We start from the raw sequence: 14765 nt of genomic DNA on the forward strand, positions 1-14765 counted from the left end.
TCACGTAGAAGGGAATAATAAAAATAAAACAATCAAATTCTCACGACGTTTCGATTGCAACACAAGCAATCGTCATCAGGTGTGAAAACCACAGCAAGAAATTATGAAAAAGTGGCGGTTTTTTAATTTTCTATTTAATTTTACCAGGTAAGGCCCACTGAGCTATATAGCTCTTTTTCAGAAGCATCCTGACCACAAATGGATAGCTTAACAAAGTGGCTTATCATCATGTGGAAATTTACAGCAGCCAAATACACGAAATGCATGTTGATTCTAAATGTGGAGGAAAAATCCGGAGTACCCGGAGAAAAATTCCACGATACCATGGGGAGAACACGCAAACTCAAAATAAACACCAGGCGTCCGGGTCGGGATCGAACCCACGACCTCCTGTATACCAGGCGAGGCAGTTAACATCTCGCCACGATGCCGGCTTGGACTTGCTAAACAGAGCCCCCGTCGCGTTCTCTCAGCTTAAACCAAATGTCGACGTTGTGGAGCTCTTCACTCTTGGCCTGTGCGTGACTTTCGTCCGGCTCAGCGGGAGGACGCAGAAGCAAGTGTCGATGTACGTGCGCGACCACGGCAGCAGGAGGGTGCAGTTCGAAAGGTACGCTGGCGCAAGCCTCCATCGCGGTGTGCACTTAGCCTGGCACAACGCGCCGTTGTGACGTCAGCGCCACCTAGTGGCGAATGGCCGCTGTTGTTGTTTCAAGTTTACCTTGTTTAACCAGGTTCGAACTCTTAAGAGACCAGCATCGAGTCTCATTTGGCAAGAGTCACCTTCTAGGGCATTACCGGTAGTCTGCCGGTGAGTGAACGATGATAGCTATTTAAAATCCAAATTGAGCAATTTGCGCCGTAACTTTTTTGGATTTCCGTATGTACGTGCGTGTGTATGTACCGTGCGTGTGTATGCACATGCGAGTGTGTATGCGGTGGGGAGCGGTGGTGTAGTGGTTAGCGAGCTGCACTACAAACCCGGCGATCCGAGTTCGATTCCCGCTCACGACCAGCACCAGGTGACAATTATTTAAATGGGTCCAGGGCCTCCCCTCGGTCGACTCAAATGAGTACCTGGTGCGCTGTGTAAACATCGCCACTGGGGATACAAAGGCGGCCGGGCGTGGTGCTGGCCACCCACCCCCTCGCGTGCCGTGTCGACCCTCATAGGTGCTCGCTAACAGCACTTGCCCCAACAGTTTGTCAAGTCCATTCGGTAGATCTTTTTCTTTGTATGAACATGCGTGTGTCTGTGTATACGTGTCCGTGTGAATATGTGCGTGCATGTTTATTTGCGTGTGTTCATAAGCGTGCATATACATTTTCGTGTGTGTGCATAAGCGTGCATATACATTTGCGTGTGTGTGCGTGCATGAGCGTGCGCATACATTTGCGTGTGGGTGTGTGTGTGTACGTTTGCGTGTACGTTTGCGTGTGAGTTTGCGTGTGAGTTTGCGTGCGTGTACGTTTGCGTGTACATTTGCGTGCGTGTGCGCGTGTGCCTGTTCGCGCATGCGCGTACGTTTGCATGCGTGTACGTTTGCGTGCGTGTACGTTTGCATGCGTATACGCGCGTGTGCGTGATGCTCACACGACTCCGCCTTGTGTTTTTTTGCGTTTCAGGAGGAGCACGAAGATGAGGTCATCTCAGAGCCATCGAGCCATCCCTGCGCACCCCCCGCAGCTCACGGCAGAGCCCCCTAAACAGGTACGGCTGGCCCAGCTCGCAACCGTGGCTTGTGCTGGAGGAGTTCATTGCTCGCGTACGCAGGGCACAAGGGGGAGCCTGGGCAGAGCTCCAGCAGTTGCGCGTCTCCACTGCTGGGCGGCGACGCGGCCGAGCGGTAGTGCAGAGGTTGACGGTCTGAACCGCGTGGCCGCCCTGGTTAGTACTGCGCTTGAAGTAACCGTGGCGATGGCTACGCGCAGTCTGCTTCGCGGTGGACATTGAAGATCCCCGTGCCAGGCCGTGTGGGCCGGCAGCAAGGTCAAACTTCTTTTTGTAGTATGTGCAAAGTTAATTAAACAAAAAAATTCTTATCATTTTTTATTTTACCAGGTTAAGGCCCACTGAGCTGCGTAGCTCTTTTTCAGAAGGGGCCTGGCCACGGAATGATGGCTTATCAAAGTGGCTTATTATCATGTGGAAATGTACAGCAGCCAAATACTCTAAACGCATGTTGATTCTAAATGTGGAAGGAAAAATCCGAAGGACCAGGAGAAAAATCCACGCGACCACGGGGAAAACATGCAAACTACAAATATACAGCAGGTGTCAGGGTTGAACCCATGACCTCCTGTATCCGAGGCGAGCGAGCTAACATCTCGCTCCCCGGACACCCCTTAACACAACATCGCCCCCGACTGTGACACTACTGCGATCTATGTGATACGTAGCACCTTCCTTTGTGATAGCCTCTATGAAAATGGGATAATTACCAAATGTACCAATGACTTGATTTGAACGGGCAGCGGGTGACAGGTGTGGCTGTAAGAAATCCTGCTATTATCATCACTGACATCAAACACGATAAAGACACCCGCAATTCCCTCAATCCACTGCTAGCCGACAATTCATCGAGCTGCAATCATTGATGATCGCCGAGGACAGTGGTTCTTAACCTTTCCTGCAGCCTTGCACCCCTTTGATTCTCATTCGTTAACATTTTTTTAGAATGTTAATAAATACCGGTACGTAGCGTTTGATGAAACAAAATGGTTGTACTCACGTGCCCGTGCTTTTAATTTGATGTTTTGGGTGATTTACCTTCTATAAAAAAATCTGGCCATGTCCTCGCACGACCCCAGAAGGGGCATCTCGCACCCCCCGAGGGTTCGTGCACCCCCGGTTAAGAACCACTGGCCTGGGAGAAGGTGACATTTAGATAATTATTGCCTTTATGGCGGTGATCCTCGTGTTGCAACACACGGACCGCCATTGAAGCGAATTACCGACGCAACTATTAAAATTTAACTCTAAACTATTTTTTTACTTTACCAGCTAAGACCCACTGAGCTGCATAGCTCTTTGTCAGAAGCGACCTGGCCACAAATGATAGTTCACTAATGTGGCTTAGCGTGTAGAAATCTACAGCAGCCAAACACTCTAAATGCTCGTTTATAAATGTGGAGGAAAAACCGGAGGACCCCGGAGCAAAATCCATGCGACCACGGGGAGAATATGCAAACTCCAAATATGCAAACATCATCAGGATCGGGATAGAATTTAAGACCCCCTATATTTCAGGCGAGGTAGTGAACATCTCGCCACTATGTTCCGGTGGTGAATGTGTTTATAAGATTTTTTAAAATTACTATTCAAACTAGTAAAAATGATTTCCTGCTCCAGTAAGCATTGAGGCGAAGTGAAGTCGTGGGGGTCGCCCATACGTTCCCCACCCCCCCCCCCCGCTTCACACGCACCGCTTCTGTGTCCGTCTCTCAGAGCGCGAGCTTCTCCGAGGGGGAGAGCGGCGGACACGTGTGGGACCCGGTGTCTCTCATCCTCGCCAAGGAAGGTTCCCTTCCGCCCAAGCAGCTGGAAACAACCAGCGACCAGCTCCCCTCCCCTACCGGCCGAGTTGGTACGGCCCAAGATGGAGGCGTGGCAGCGCAGGGCTTGGCGGACGCGGTGCACGGCGGTTTGCCGCCCGCCGTTGTCGGCAACGGGCGCGGTGCTGGCGGCGGCGGGGGCGGCGGCGCGTCGAGCAACGCGGAGGGCAGCGATGTCGAGAACGAGTATGACCTCGCGACGGGCAGGGTAGCCGCACCGCTGACCCCCGAGCAGCGTGTTGGCGGGGAGAAGGCGACCTCGGACGAGCTCTCTCCTCTCAGGTTCATTAACGGCGGCGGTCGGGCGGCGGAGCGGTTGGACAGCGACGGCAACAGCGTAAACTTAGGCAACAGCAACTCCAATTTGGTGGAAGAATTTTTTGATGACGATCCCGCAGATATTTTGTTTCACGGCGGACAGACCCCTAGCGAGCCGGTCGGCTCGGCAGAAGGTGACGCCTTCCATCTCTGTGGCCGCCAGGCGGCCCTTACGGCCCTCGCGATGGACGACGGCGGAGAAGGTTTAGATCCAGAGAGAAACGTCGGTAATGGGGAGCGTCTAAATTTGGACGTGCACGCCACGCCCGGCGAATACTTCCTAAAAGATAAGACGGTCGCGTCTGGCTTTGCTGTGGGTACCGATAGCGGAGCGATGTTGAGGCACGCTTTCAGGCATTTGGACGACACGGATCCAAGAATTTTATCCCTTGATGGCACCTACAACAGCGGCAGAGTTCCAGAGAGCGACTTGTTCCTCGACTTAAACGCCGTCGAGTGCGACCGCGCGCACAACCTGGGCGCCGTCCCCAATGAGTTCTATAGCGTCGCCGACCACACCATCGACTCGGCAGCCTCCGACAGCCTGCCTGGCGAGCCGGTGAGCCCGGGCGTCGAGCAACTCGTTTGCTCGACGCCCGTGAAGCCGCGCAACCCTCCGGCGCTCCCGGCATCCGCCTACGAAAACGCGGACCGCCAACTCGGCCGCCTCGCAGAAAACAGCAGCAGTAGTAGCGGTGGCAGCAGCAGCAGCAGTAGCGAATCGGAGTCGAGCAACTCCGACTCCGAGTTGGTCGTCGACGAGCCGGCGGACGCGTCGTCCAGCGGCCTGGTTATTGGAAACCCGCTGACGCTGCCGCCGATATCGTGCCCCGTTCTGCGGAACAGGATAGCGTACCTGGACGTTCCGTGCAATTACGACAGCGACGAGTGCGATGGCGGGTCGATTAACCTGAGCGACGAGGAGTCGGGGGGGGGTCCCGTCGGCAAACGGCACGGCTTTAAGTGAGCCGTCGTTTAGGCAAGTCCGTGCAGGTTTCCTCCTCTTCAAGCAGCTTTTATCATCAACTCTTTCATTATGAATGCAAAATGTTTGATTTTTTTTATAACATGCCAGGTGGAGGTGGGGGGGGGGGCGAAAGCTGGTAGAATGGGTCAACGCAGAGTTGTACTCATTTAAAAGGCACAAAACGAATCATAACCACTAAGACACAACCACTGGGCTGCGCAGTTAATGTCAAATGACAAATTACGTTTTCGTACCCCCCGGCTGAGATATCGCACAGATGACCGGTTGGGCTACGGACGTGTGTGGAAGTCACTTGACTATGGCCACTGCCTTAAGTGCGACTACAAATTAACCATCGTTGGTTTTGAATAATTGCTATTTAATTTATATTTGTGAACCGCCAGCAGAAGCGAGTGATTGCGGTTAACCGCAGCAAAACTTCAGATTGGGACGCGGTTGTCATGGATGGGAGAGTGGGGTAGGAACTGGCAGATGACCTCTCATATTGAGCCGTGTAAACTCTCATTCGTTCTCCTTGGTCGGGTTTGGTGACCTTGTCATCACGGACACGGAATGTGACGCGGTCCTCTCGCGGGCCTTCATCCGACTCGTTGGCAACGTTTGAACGTGGATTCCTGGCGGAGGGTTTGTTTGTGAAACGTTTCAGTATCCGCCACTGGCTTTGCTGAAAATTTCTGCAAGTTTTTTAGGCAAACACGTTTGTAAAGAGATTCTAAATGTGTAGTTGTTGTTTAATGGGGGTTATAATTCGAAGAAAACAAATCCACCAATTCCCCAGCAATGGCACCACTTGCTTTGGCAGTTTTCACATGCTGACGAATTAATGTGCCCATTTGAATTTGGTGCTAACCCACTGGTGCAAGACGGTGTACTCTGTAATAGGTAAAACCTTGTCGTTTCAGGTGTAATAATTGCGATATATCTTTACGAAATAATTTTCCTCATGAATCCACGAGTGTAAATGTGCTTTCAATCAGTGCAGCTAAAATCTATTTAATCTTTATTTTATTATAAAACAGCTCTTGTTGCAAAAAAAAATACTTTCAGGCCTGTGGCCTACATGGTGACTGTGTTAACAAAAAACTGAAATAAGCATTTTTTAAAATTGTAAACGAACCTGTAATTCTGTTATCTTGCATGTTTAAACATCTTTGGTCGTCCCCCCCCCCCTGCACACCTTGGTTAAACTAACTTAATTTGCATGTACAGTATAGAGTTTGGTAAAAGGGCCTACTTGGGGTATAAGGCCTGTTTTGTCCTGGTGTTGACAGAACTGGCGTCATCAGCCACGATCAGTTTAAGGTCCGCAGATCGGTGTCCCCTAGAGGCCCCCCTGCTTGTAGTTGTTGCAGCCAAACAGACAGGTGAACACCAGGATATATAAATGCTTTTTACCCCACGTAGGCCTCTTACCTCCCACCCTACTATACATCTATACTTTTTTTTCGCATTGCCTGTGTTGCTAAACACATTTTTTTCCACGTCAACACATGCTGTCATGGGTTAAAAGTTCAAAGCTCTGCTTGGTCTGGTCTGTACACTTATACCTGCAATATGGGATGCTCGTGTTTTTTTAATATATAAAAGGCTTCTCACTGTTATGACAAGCATGGTATTTAATTTGCTTATTTACCACGGTTTTGCCAGCGACACTGGGAATCGGATGCAACTTGATCGGTGCAATATTGAATGCTGCATGGCTGTGTCATCGCTTTACAATACATTACAGAGAACGTGCATTCCTGTATTGCAAGCAAATACTTATTATAATTTGGACATTAGAGATCAATTATTATAACAAAACTTAAAATATTGGACCGATAGGCCTCTGTCGCCTAGGAGCCTGCCTAATATTTGTTTCGTTGCTTAGAATAACAACACGTGTTATATTTTGCTCAACACGTAACGTCAATTTGACTTTGAAACGAGACTTTGAAAAGTGGCAGAAACCAAACTATCCACGCATAAATATTGACACCTGCTGAAGTTGCCATCTTGATTCCAGGGAAATGCGAATGCTTGCTTTGTTCGAAGCTGTGCATGAAACCCTGTGCATTGTAACTCCCAAACGCTGTGCCGTTTCACCCCCACGCGTGCTTCCACTCCACTGCGGTCACTGACCCGCAAGCCGATGGTAAACTTGTGCACGCATCATCCGTGGGGTCGGCTCGTGCATTTTCCCCCGAAGCGATCTCGGGTCTTCTCTCCGACACTGGACTCTTGCATGGTAAAGGTTCGCTCGAAAGCCAATGTGCAACCCGTCTGCCTTCCCTTGCGGTGTTTGACAGCACGGTTTGTGCCTGCCAGTGCTAACAGCAGACACGGCGATCTACCACAGGTGTTGTATTGTTTCGTTCTATAACCCGTAGCCAATAGTAGTATCAGCAGGAGCCATTTGTCAATCCACTACTTGGGTGAAGGCCTCTTCGCCCATACCAATTGTGGGGGTTGTGTGACCAGACTTCACCACGCTGGTTAGTGTGGGTAGGTGAAGTGGGTGGTGCCCAGCATCGGTGTAGATATCGCTCGCCACTGATGTTAGCCGGGGCCTGTAATTTTACTTTTCGATGAGTGTGTAAATGAGCGTGGCCCGTTATTTTACCCACGTTGAAATGTTCAAGATCACGATGTCAAAAAACCAAGTCGAAGTCGTTGATCCCAACACATAAAATAAAAATATAAAAAAAATATATTTTACCAGGTAAGGCCCACTGAGCTATACAGCTCTTTTTCAGAAGCGACCTGGCCACAAATGATGAGCTCAACGAAGTGGCTTATCACGTGGAAATTATTAGCAGCCAAATACTCTGAACGCATCTTTATTATAAAAGTGGAGTGAAAAAGCCGAGGGCCTGGAGAAATATCCACGTTACCACTGGAAAAACATGAAAACTCCAAATATACAGCAGGCATCAGGGTCGGGATCGAACCCACGACCTCCTTATACCAGGTGAGGTAGTTAACATTTCGCGTCCTCATGCGCTAGCCACGTGCTATTCTATAGCTGTATGCGTTCAAGTTTGTATTGCTTACAAATTTGAAGTGCATCGCCTTTGTAATACGTTTCTATCAATTTGTAGCACTTTTTTTGTAGAAACGAGAATGATAGTGACTTTGATTTGTAGCTAAAGTGGTTTGTACAGTAGCTTCAGTGTGATGCTTGTTTAAATGAGGGAGATGCTGTAAATGAAACAAAAAAACGCATTTAATTGCTCTGTTTTTAACATTGGCAAGATGATCGAGTTAAATAGCTCCGCATCGAAGCAGTTTTACGAGTCTTAATTTTTAAACCGCAATTATTGTCGCAATTATTCTCGCATTGTTTTGTGATCTCCTTGTGTTTTTTGTATGCACGGGTGCATGGTTTCAATAAACAAAACAAATAGATTCACCCTGCTGTTGTTAAGCCTGGTTGGTTAGTGTACACGGGACGCGCACGCATGGTGTTCACAAAGCCTGGAGGGTTCCGGTCTGTTTGCGCATTTGACGGGCTCAGATCGCATGCTCCCCCCAGAATACGCAAAAGGATTAAAAAATGTGGCACAGTGGCTTAACTTTTGACGAGTGCTCGGCTTCAGCCGAATCATTCCGGAATGCTGTTTCAGGTATTCTTTAGGCATTCGGCCCACATCCATCGCGACTTATTTTGTCCCCAATGCTGTTGTTTATGTATTCATATAATTATTATAGGAATATAGGGTACAATACTGTGTTACATAATGACAAATACCGTGTGAAATGAATCCTTGCTTATAAATAATTTGTACCCCCCCCCACAATTGTTTTAAAATGCCCTCTTAATTGTGTGTCAATTACTGCCTTAAACGCTTCTAAAAATATAATCCTCAATTTACGCAGACTTCAAGGAAAAAAAACTCTATAAGTGCTGACGTTTTGGGCAATGGCCCTTCGTGGTGCTTTATTTTTTTCTTGACAAAACATCCCGCTTGACATTTTGCCTTTCCCCGTCTCGTGTTAACATTATTTCGGTCACTTTGCTGATGCAAATTTCCAAATGATAAGCCGCTTTGTTGAGCTATCATTTGTGGCCGGGTATACTTCTGAAAAATAAATTAATACCTCGGTGGGCTTTGCCTGGTAAGATAAAAAAAAACAGTTTCGTTCCATTTGTATATTTTTAAGTGATTTGTCTACCTTTACTACGCTTTGCCCTCCTCTCGTGTTTTTTGCACTGTTGTTGTAGCATTCTGATCCCGCTCCTAACTGGACATCTGCGATATAAAAAGAGCTTCATAGCTCCATCGGATTCCTCCAGTATGAATAGATATTCTGACTCTTACTGACTCGGCCCGGTAACGCTGCGCGCCAGACTTTGGCACGCAAAGCGGCGACCGCCCAGAGTTTGGCGATGTCCATATCGGTTGGCAACTCAATCTTTCGACTCGTTAACGAGGTTCAGAGACCCACTGGCCGTGTCAGGCACTGAGACTTCAAAAACACCCCCCCACTCCCCATGCACGTTTTATCCGTGCAATGAGAGCACATTCAAGCCGCATGATGCTTTATCTCAATTAATGTGACTACGATTGTGTTAAAAAAGTAATTTGATCTTGCCAGCTTATGTTGTCATTTATAATCGATGCATATATTTGTTCTTGGTTCTTTCGGTAAAGTCACGTAGGAAGAAATTAAATTTAATAATAGAATACGACGTTTCGATTGCAATACAAGCAACCTTCATCAGATACAAATGAATGAGAAGACAAACATGGTAAACTTGGAAATATAATGCAATACAGCACAGAGAGTCGGCCAAACAAAACAGTAAACACCCTACCTGGTTGATTGCGTTCTTCCAGAGATTTCTAAATTTGGGAGAGAGTCAAAACATAGGCACGGAGACACACAGACAGACACACAAGCAGAGAGAGACTCGCACAGAGACGAACAAATTTAGCAATCTTTGGAAGAACGTAATCAACCAGGTGGGGTGTTGACTTGTGTTGGCCGACTCTCTGTGTTGTATTGCATTATATTTCCAAGTTTACTAGGTTTGTTTTTTCATTCATTTATACCTGATGATGGTTGCTTGCGTTGCAATCGAAACGTCGTATTCTATTATTTAATTTAATTTCTTTCTATGTGGCTTTACCGAAAGAACCAGAGTAATTCCTGCAGTCACGAAAGCTTCGAATCTAGTTTTTACATTTGTGCTGCATTTTGCTCTTGCACTGCGGTTGTGCTCAGATTTAGTTTTTATTTTCCTTGGTGCTTTTTATTGTTTTTTATAAAAAATAGTTTCTTTGTCATTTTCGTGACACCCTTAGTCGCTCTTGCAAACGACGCGGCCCCTGGTCTCTCTCAAGTTCTCACCGGGCTAAACATAACGAACGATTCATCTTCGTATGAAGTTCAGCCGCAGCTCATTGCACGGGGGAAAACCCCCCATATGAATTCAAAGACACGGGGCCATATTTGTTACATCGTCGTCGAACATTTTTGTTCAAACTAGGCCACAGTCTACTGGGACAGTGTAACCGCCACTCGCTGAGCAACAACACCCCGCACGCAACAGCCCATTGATTCTTTTCGAAGGAAGTTCCAAAGTTCGTTTCAAAGCCAAAAATAAAACTCGTAAAAAAACTTTTGCTGGTTTGTGATCTCTGGAAATTGGCCTTACCATCTCATTTTATTTTGATGACTAATAAATGCCTTAGTTTTGTGGTAATGTTTGAAACTTACCAAAACATTTTAGGTCTTTGTTCATTTATTGTATTGCTTTATTTCAAAAGGTTGGAATTGATGGGTCTTATTTAAACAAGTAATATTTACGGTAGAGTATTTTATATATTTTTTAAACGGCCAACAGTAAAAACATTGTCTTAAATCTGCAATACACTCAGGGTCAGATTCACATTTTGACAAGATGGTCAAAAATCATCTGGGCGATTTGCCCCATCATTGGTGATGAAATCCACGGCAATACTTCAGGGGGGGGGGGGAGGCCTCCTCTATCCAGCAGTGGATAGATCCCACGGCCGATGACAACGAAACCTCGGCACGTTTCCACCCCAAAAAATAAACATCCCGGGGAGCAAGTGAATCGGGCCCTGAATGTACCTCGCCTACAGCGCACAATACGTTACGCCGGTAGCGGTTCATCAATTAGTGGTCATTAAACGTTTAATTCTGTGTGTTCAGACCAAGGCCCCGATGTTCTGGTGAGTCGTCCGCGACCTCCGGGGGACCCGCAAACCGAGCCGTGGAGAGCCGACCCCCAAGCGGTGGCGGCGTCGACGTCGCCGCTGCCTTCCACCGGGACAGGGGCAGCCACGGAGCCCGCGGCAGCGGCACGGGTGGAGGAGGAGGAGGAGGCGAGGAAAAAGGTGAGTTGGTGCGGAGGACGAGGAGGAGGAGGAGGAACGCGCTGTGTAGCTTCCGTCGGATAGAGAGGAGGAGCCCTTTGCGGGGGACAGAGGGAAAATGAAAAGGGGAGGGGGGGGCTTTTGAGAGAATCTTACGATGCACGCCCTCGTTCCGTTGCCAACTGTGCGACGTGCCACCCAGACGTCGAACCCGTCGGTGCATTCGCGCCTTGCGTAACCCGTGTTTACAAAGTGGAAATTCCTCGGAGGCTGTTGTCAAGACAAAAAAAAAGAACGGTCGGTGATTTCCTGCTCGAATGAGATTTATGTAGTAGCAGGTGCTTATCTATTCGCAGCCCTTAGTGGAACTCTCACATTCCTATGGCAGTGGGAGAGTCTTTCAATAGGACACGCACTGTCGGCGTCTTCATAACATCGTGTGAGTGGTATCGACCCCGGAAGGATGATGGGGCCGAGTCTTCACCCAACTAGGAATTGAACTTCGCAACTCTCCGATTGCGAGCTGCTCGCTCTCGCGCTCAGCCATGCAGGGTTGAGATTAGCAAAAGGTGTCGACCTAAAGCCGTGGCGTTGAAAAGTCTGGCAGCTGCCAGAGAGAGGCCACGGCAGTTCAATTGACACTAAGCCTCACAATGTGGCACCGTTTGGATTTACAGAACGTCTAAATGTCACCACATTTGCAGACGCTGCCCAAACAGGAAAAACGTAGTCTAGTCAGTTTTGAAACTGCACAGCCAGAATTTAAGAATTTTCTACTGATACACATAAGGTGCCATTGTTAAAGGTAATTGTCTGTAGTTTAAAGTGTAACACTTATTTATGGAATGCGTCAATGGTTTGACATTGACAGTGTAGAGAGAATTTATCCCTTTGCAAGAAAGGTGGACATTATTTCTACCAGAATTACAATCCTAACTAGTTGGCATGCTACGGGCCAAGTAAAAAACCACTTCGTGATAATGACGGTAATGTTTAATCCACATAGTTAAAATGTCTGAATTGTACGTCCGAAATCATGCAACTGGCCCGGCACGGAATTATGGGTAGAATTCTACACACAAGAGAGGGAATTGAAACACCTAATAGAGAGAGAAAGAGTAATCTATGTGTCTGTCCTGCTCCAGTGCTGATATTTACGCGCCGCACCTTGGCCAGGAATTAAACTCAGGTGTCTGGGTTCACAGTGCAGAGCACGAAGCACGACGGCCCAAAGCGGCCGGGGCGTGGCGCTGGCCACGCGATGACCCCCCCCCCCCCCCCCTTGTGTGCCGTGCCGGCCTTCATCAATGCTCGCTAACAAGCCGCTTGCCCTAACAGCCTGTGCAAGGATACACGGGTGATCTTTGTTTTTTTTTTTGTAACCTTTGTGTGTCGTGCCTGACAGCGGTGCCCAGCTGATAAGGCCTACTTCATCGCCAAGGAAATCTGCACGACAGAAAGGACCCACATCAAGGATCTAGAAGTCATCACGGTGGTATGCGTGCGAGAACATCCCATGCGGTGGACACAGGGGCTTAGGTACCAGCAGTGGACACAGGGGTGGACACAGGGGCTTAGGTACCAGCGGGTCTATCCAGGTCAGTATCCCGCACCCGGCACACCACGTCCTGAATACCTCTCGCTATGGCAGTAGGCACTACTAAGTCACGTGCCACCCACTCCATTCTACCAATGACCCGGAAAAAAAAATCGGTGAGAAAGTAAACCCTGGTTGAGCACATTCACTGCAATTTGAATGACCAATGGTGGTCATTCAAATAATGGAAATGATAAAGCTGTTTCAGTGAAGTTTATAAACGGGGAAGTTATTTTTTAAAATATATAGAAAGCAAAACATTAAGTTTAACTCGCTGAAAAACTCTGCTGAAACTAATTGAGTTGTTGGCAAAATAATTGACCGTTAATCTTGAGTGCAAATCCTGATCAGCTGTGAATTTTTGCCCGTCAGTCCTGTGGGATGGATCAAACAAGCATCACCTTGGAAAACATTGGCAAAAAGGTCGTAATCTGGATACACTCGGTGCCCACCGTAGCAATACGGAATTTCCACCAATGGTACTCCACAACCGAGGTGAAGTGTTTACACAGAAAAGCCTAAAAGGCGAGGCTCGGAGCGAACCTTTTTTTGCTTCTACGGTCAACAATTCGACAAGACGGATCTTGTTTTGCACGCCGGTAGGGAACTGAAGTAGCCTGAGAACGACTGCACGGGGCTACCAGCAACACATGCTGGGCGAAACGTGTCGCGAGTAAACAAGTTACGTGGGTTCTTTTTGTAGGGCGCGTGACAATGTGCTTAAAAGCACACAGCCTTTGTGCATTTGCAATGGGGGGTGGGGGTGAATGTAACAAAACCCCCCTCCCCCACCACCCATCAGCAGTTCGTGAAGAACTGCTTCGTGGCTCTCTCGTCTTGGGGTCACCATCAAAAAACGCATTTGAGCAAACGCGGCCAACCGGCGGTAGCAGTGATAGACACCCCCAACTGTATAGACCGGGTTTTGTCCTCATTGTGACTCGCCAACACAGAATGGTCACCAATGCTCGTCGCTGCACGGCCCGTTTCTGACGAACCGTTTAAGCTGCTCTTAGATTGAGCGGAATTTTGCTTCGAGCAAAACTTGCATGCTTATTGATGTTAATATACCCCCCACGGTCGACATTGTAACGTTAGACACGTTGTGACGTTGGGAATGAGGGTGATTTGACGGCGCGTTGCGCGCGGTGTGCAGTGGTTTTCCAGCTTTCTGGGCCAGGAGAGCCCCATGTCCAGGGAACTTTCCTCCAAGCTCTTCTCCTCCTTCCAACCGTTGTGCGACTTCCACCGAACTTTCCTCAAGGAAGTGGAGACCAGGCTCACTCTCTGGTGAGAACGTCTCCAGGCTGCGCCAACGTTCATCGCGGCTCCACCGTTTGCCCCCCCCCCCCCAATTCTAAACGGAACTATTTTTATTTTTTTTATTTTTACCAGGTAAGGCTGACTCTGACCTATATAGATTTTTTTTTGAGACACGACCTGGCCACAAATGATAGCTCAACGAAGTGGCTTATCGTGTGGAAATGTATAGAAGCCAAATACTCTAGCAACGCATGTGGATTCTAAATGTGGAGGGAAAAACCGGAGGACACGGATAAAAATTAATACGATGCACGGGGAGAGAGACACGCAAACTCCAAATATACATGCGTCAGGGTCGGGATCAAACTCACGACCTTCTGTACACCAGGCGAGGTAGTTAACATCTCTCCACCGTGGCGTTCAATTCACGCGGACTGCGACCGACCGATCTCTTCCAACCTCAGAAGCCAAGCAGGAGTCGAACCTCATGAGTACTTGGATGGGTGACCGCCTGTATCAGGGCTTGCCAGGTGTTGTAGGCGTGCGGGCTGGCGAGGTGTAGTCTGGAGGTGACAGTGCTGATGAGAGTCGCCCCCTCGTATAGAGCAGAGTTGTTCTGGGTTTCTCCAGGTTCTCTGGGTTCTTCCTACAAGGCAAATGTTCATTAAGTGAATTTGCTAAATAGATGTATGGATAATGCACAAAGATACCCCGTCTA

General features: G+C 48.2%; 1 protein-coding gene across 2 annotated transcripts in view; it reads left to right on the top strand.

Moving 5' to 3' along the window:
- The window catches only part of LOC116952585 (FERM, ARHGEF and pleckstrin domain-containing protein 1-like), a 101854-nt gene that overhangs the window by 55146 nt on the left and 31943 nt on the right, over positions 1–14765 (top strand). For both annotated transcript variants that reach the window (XM_032972071.2, XM_032972070.2), the window contains exons 11-16: positions 542–610; positions 1627–1711; positions 3449–3587; positions 11024–11208; positions 12593–12682; positions 13941–14074. In XM_032972071.2, coding sequence (XP_032827962.2) covers positions 542–610; positions 1627–1711; positions 3449–3587; positions 11024–11208; positions 12593–12682; positions 13941–14074 — 702 coding nt within the window. The remainder of the gene's footprint in view (positions 1–541; positions 611–1626; positions 1712–3448; positions 3588–11023; positions 11209–12592; positions 12683–13940; positions 14075–14765) is intronic.

The sequence above is a fragment of the Petromyzon marinus genome, chromosome 47, assembly GCF_048934315.1.
Source record: "Petromyzon marinus isolate PM22_M1 ecotype Great Lakes invasive population chromosome 47, UKy_Petmar_22M1.pri1.0, whole genome shotgun sequence".
Lineage (NCBI taxonomy): Eukaryota > Metazoa > Chordata > Hyperoartia > Petromyzontiformes > Petromyzontidae > Petromyzon > Petromyzon marinus.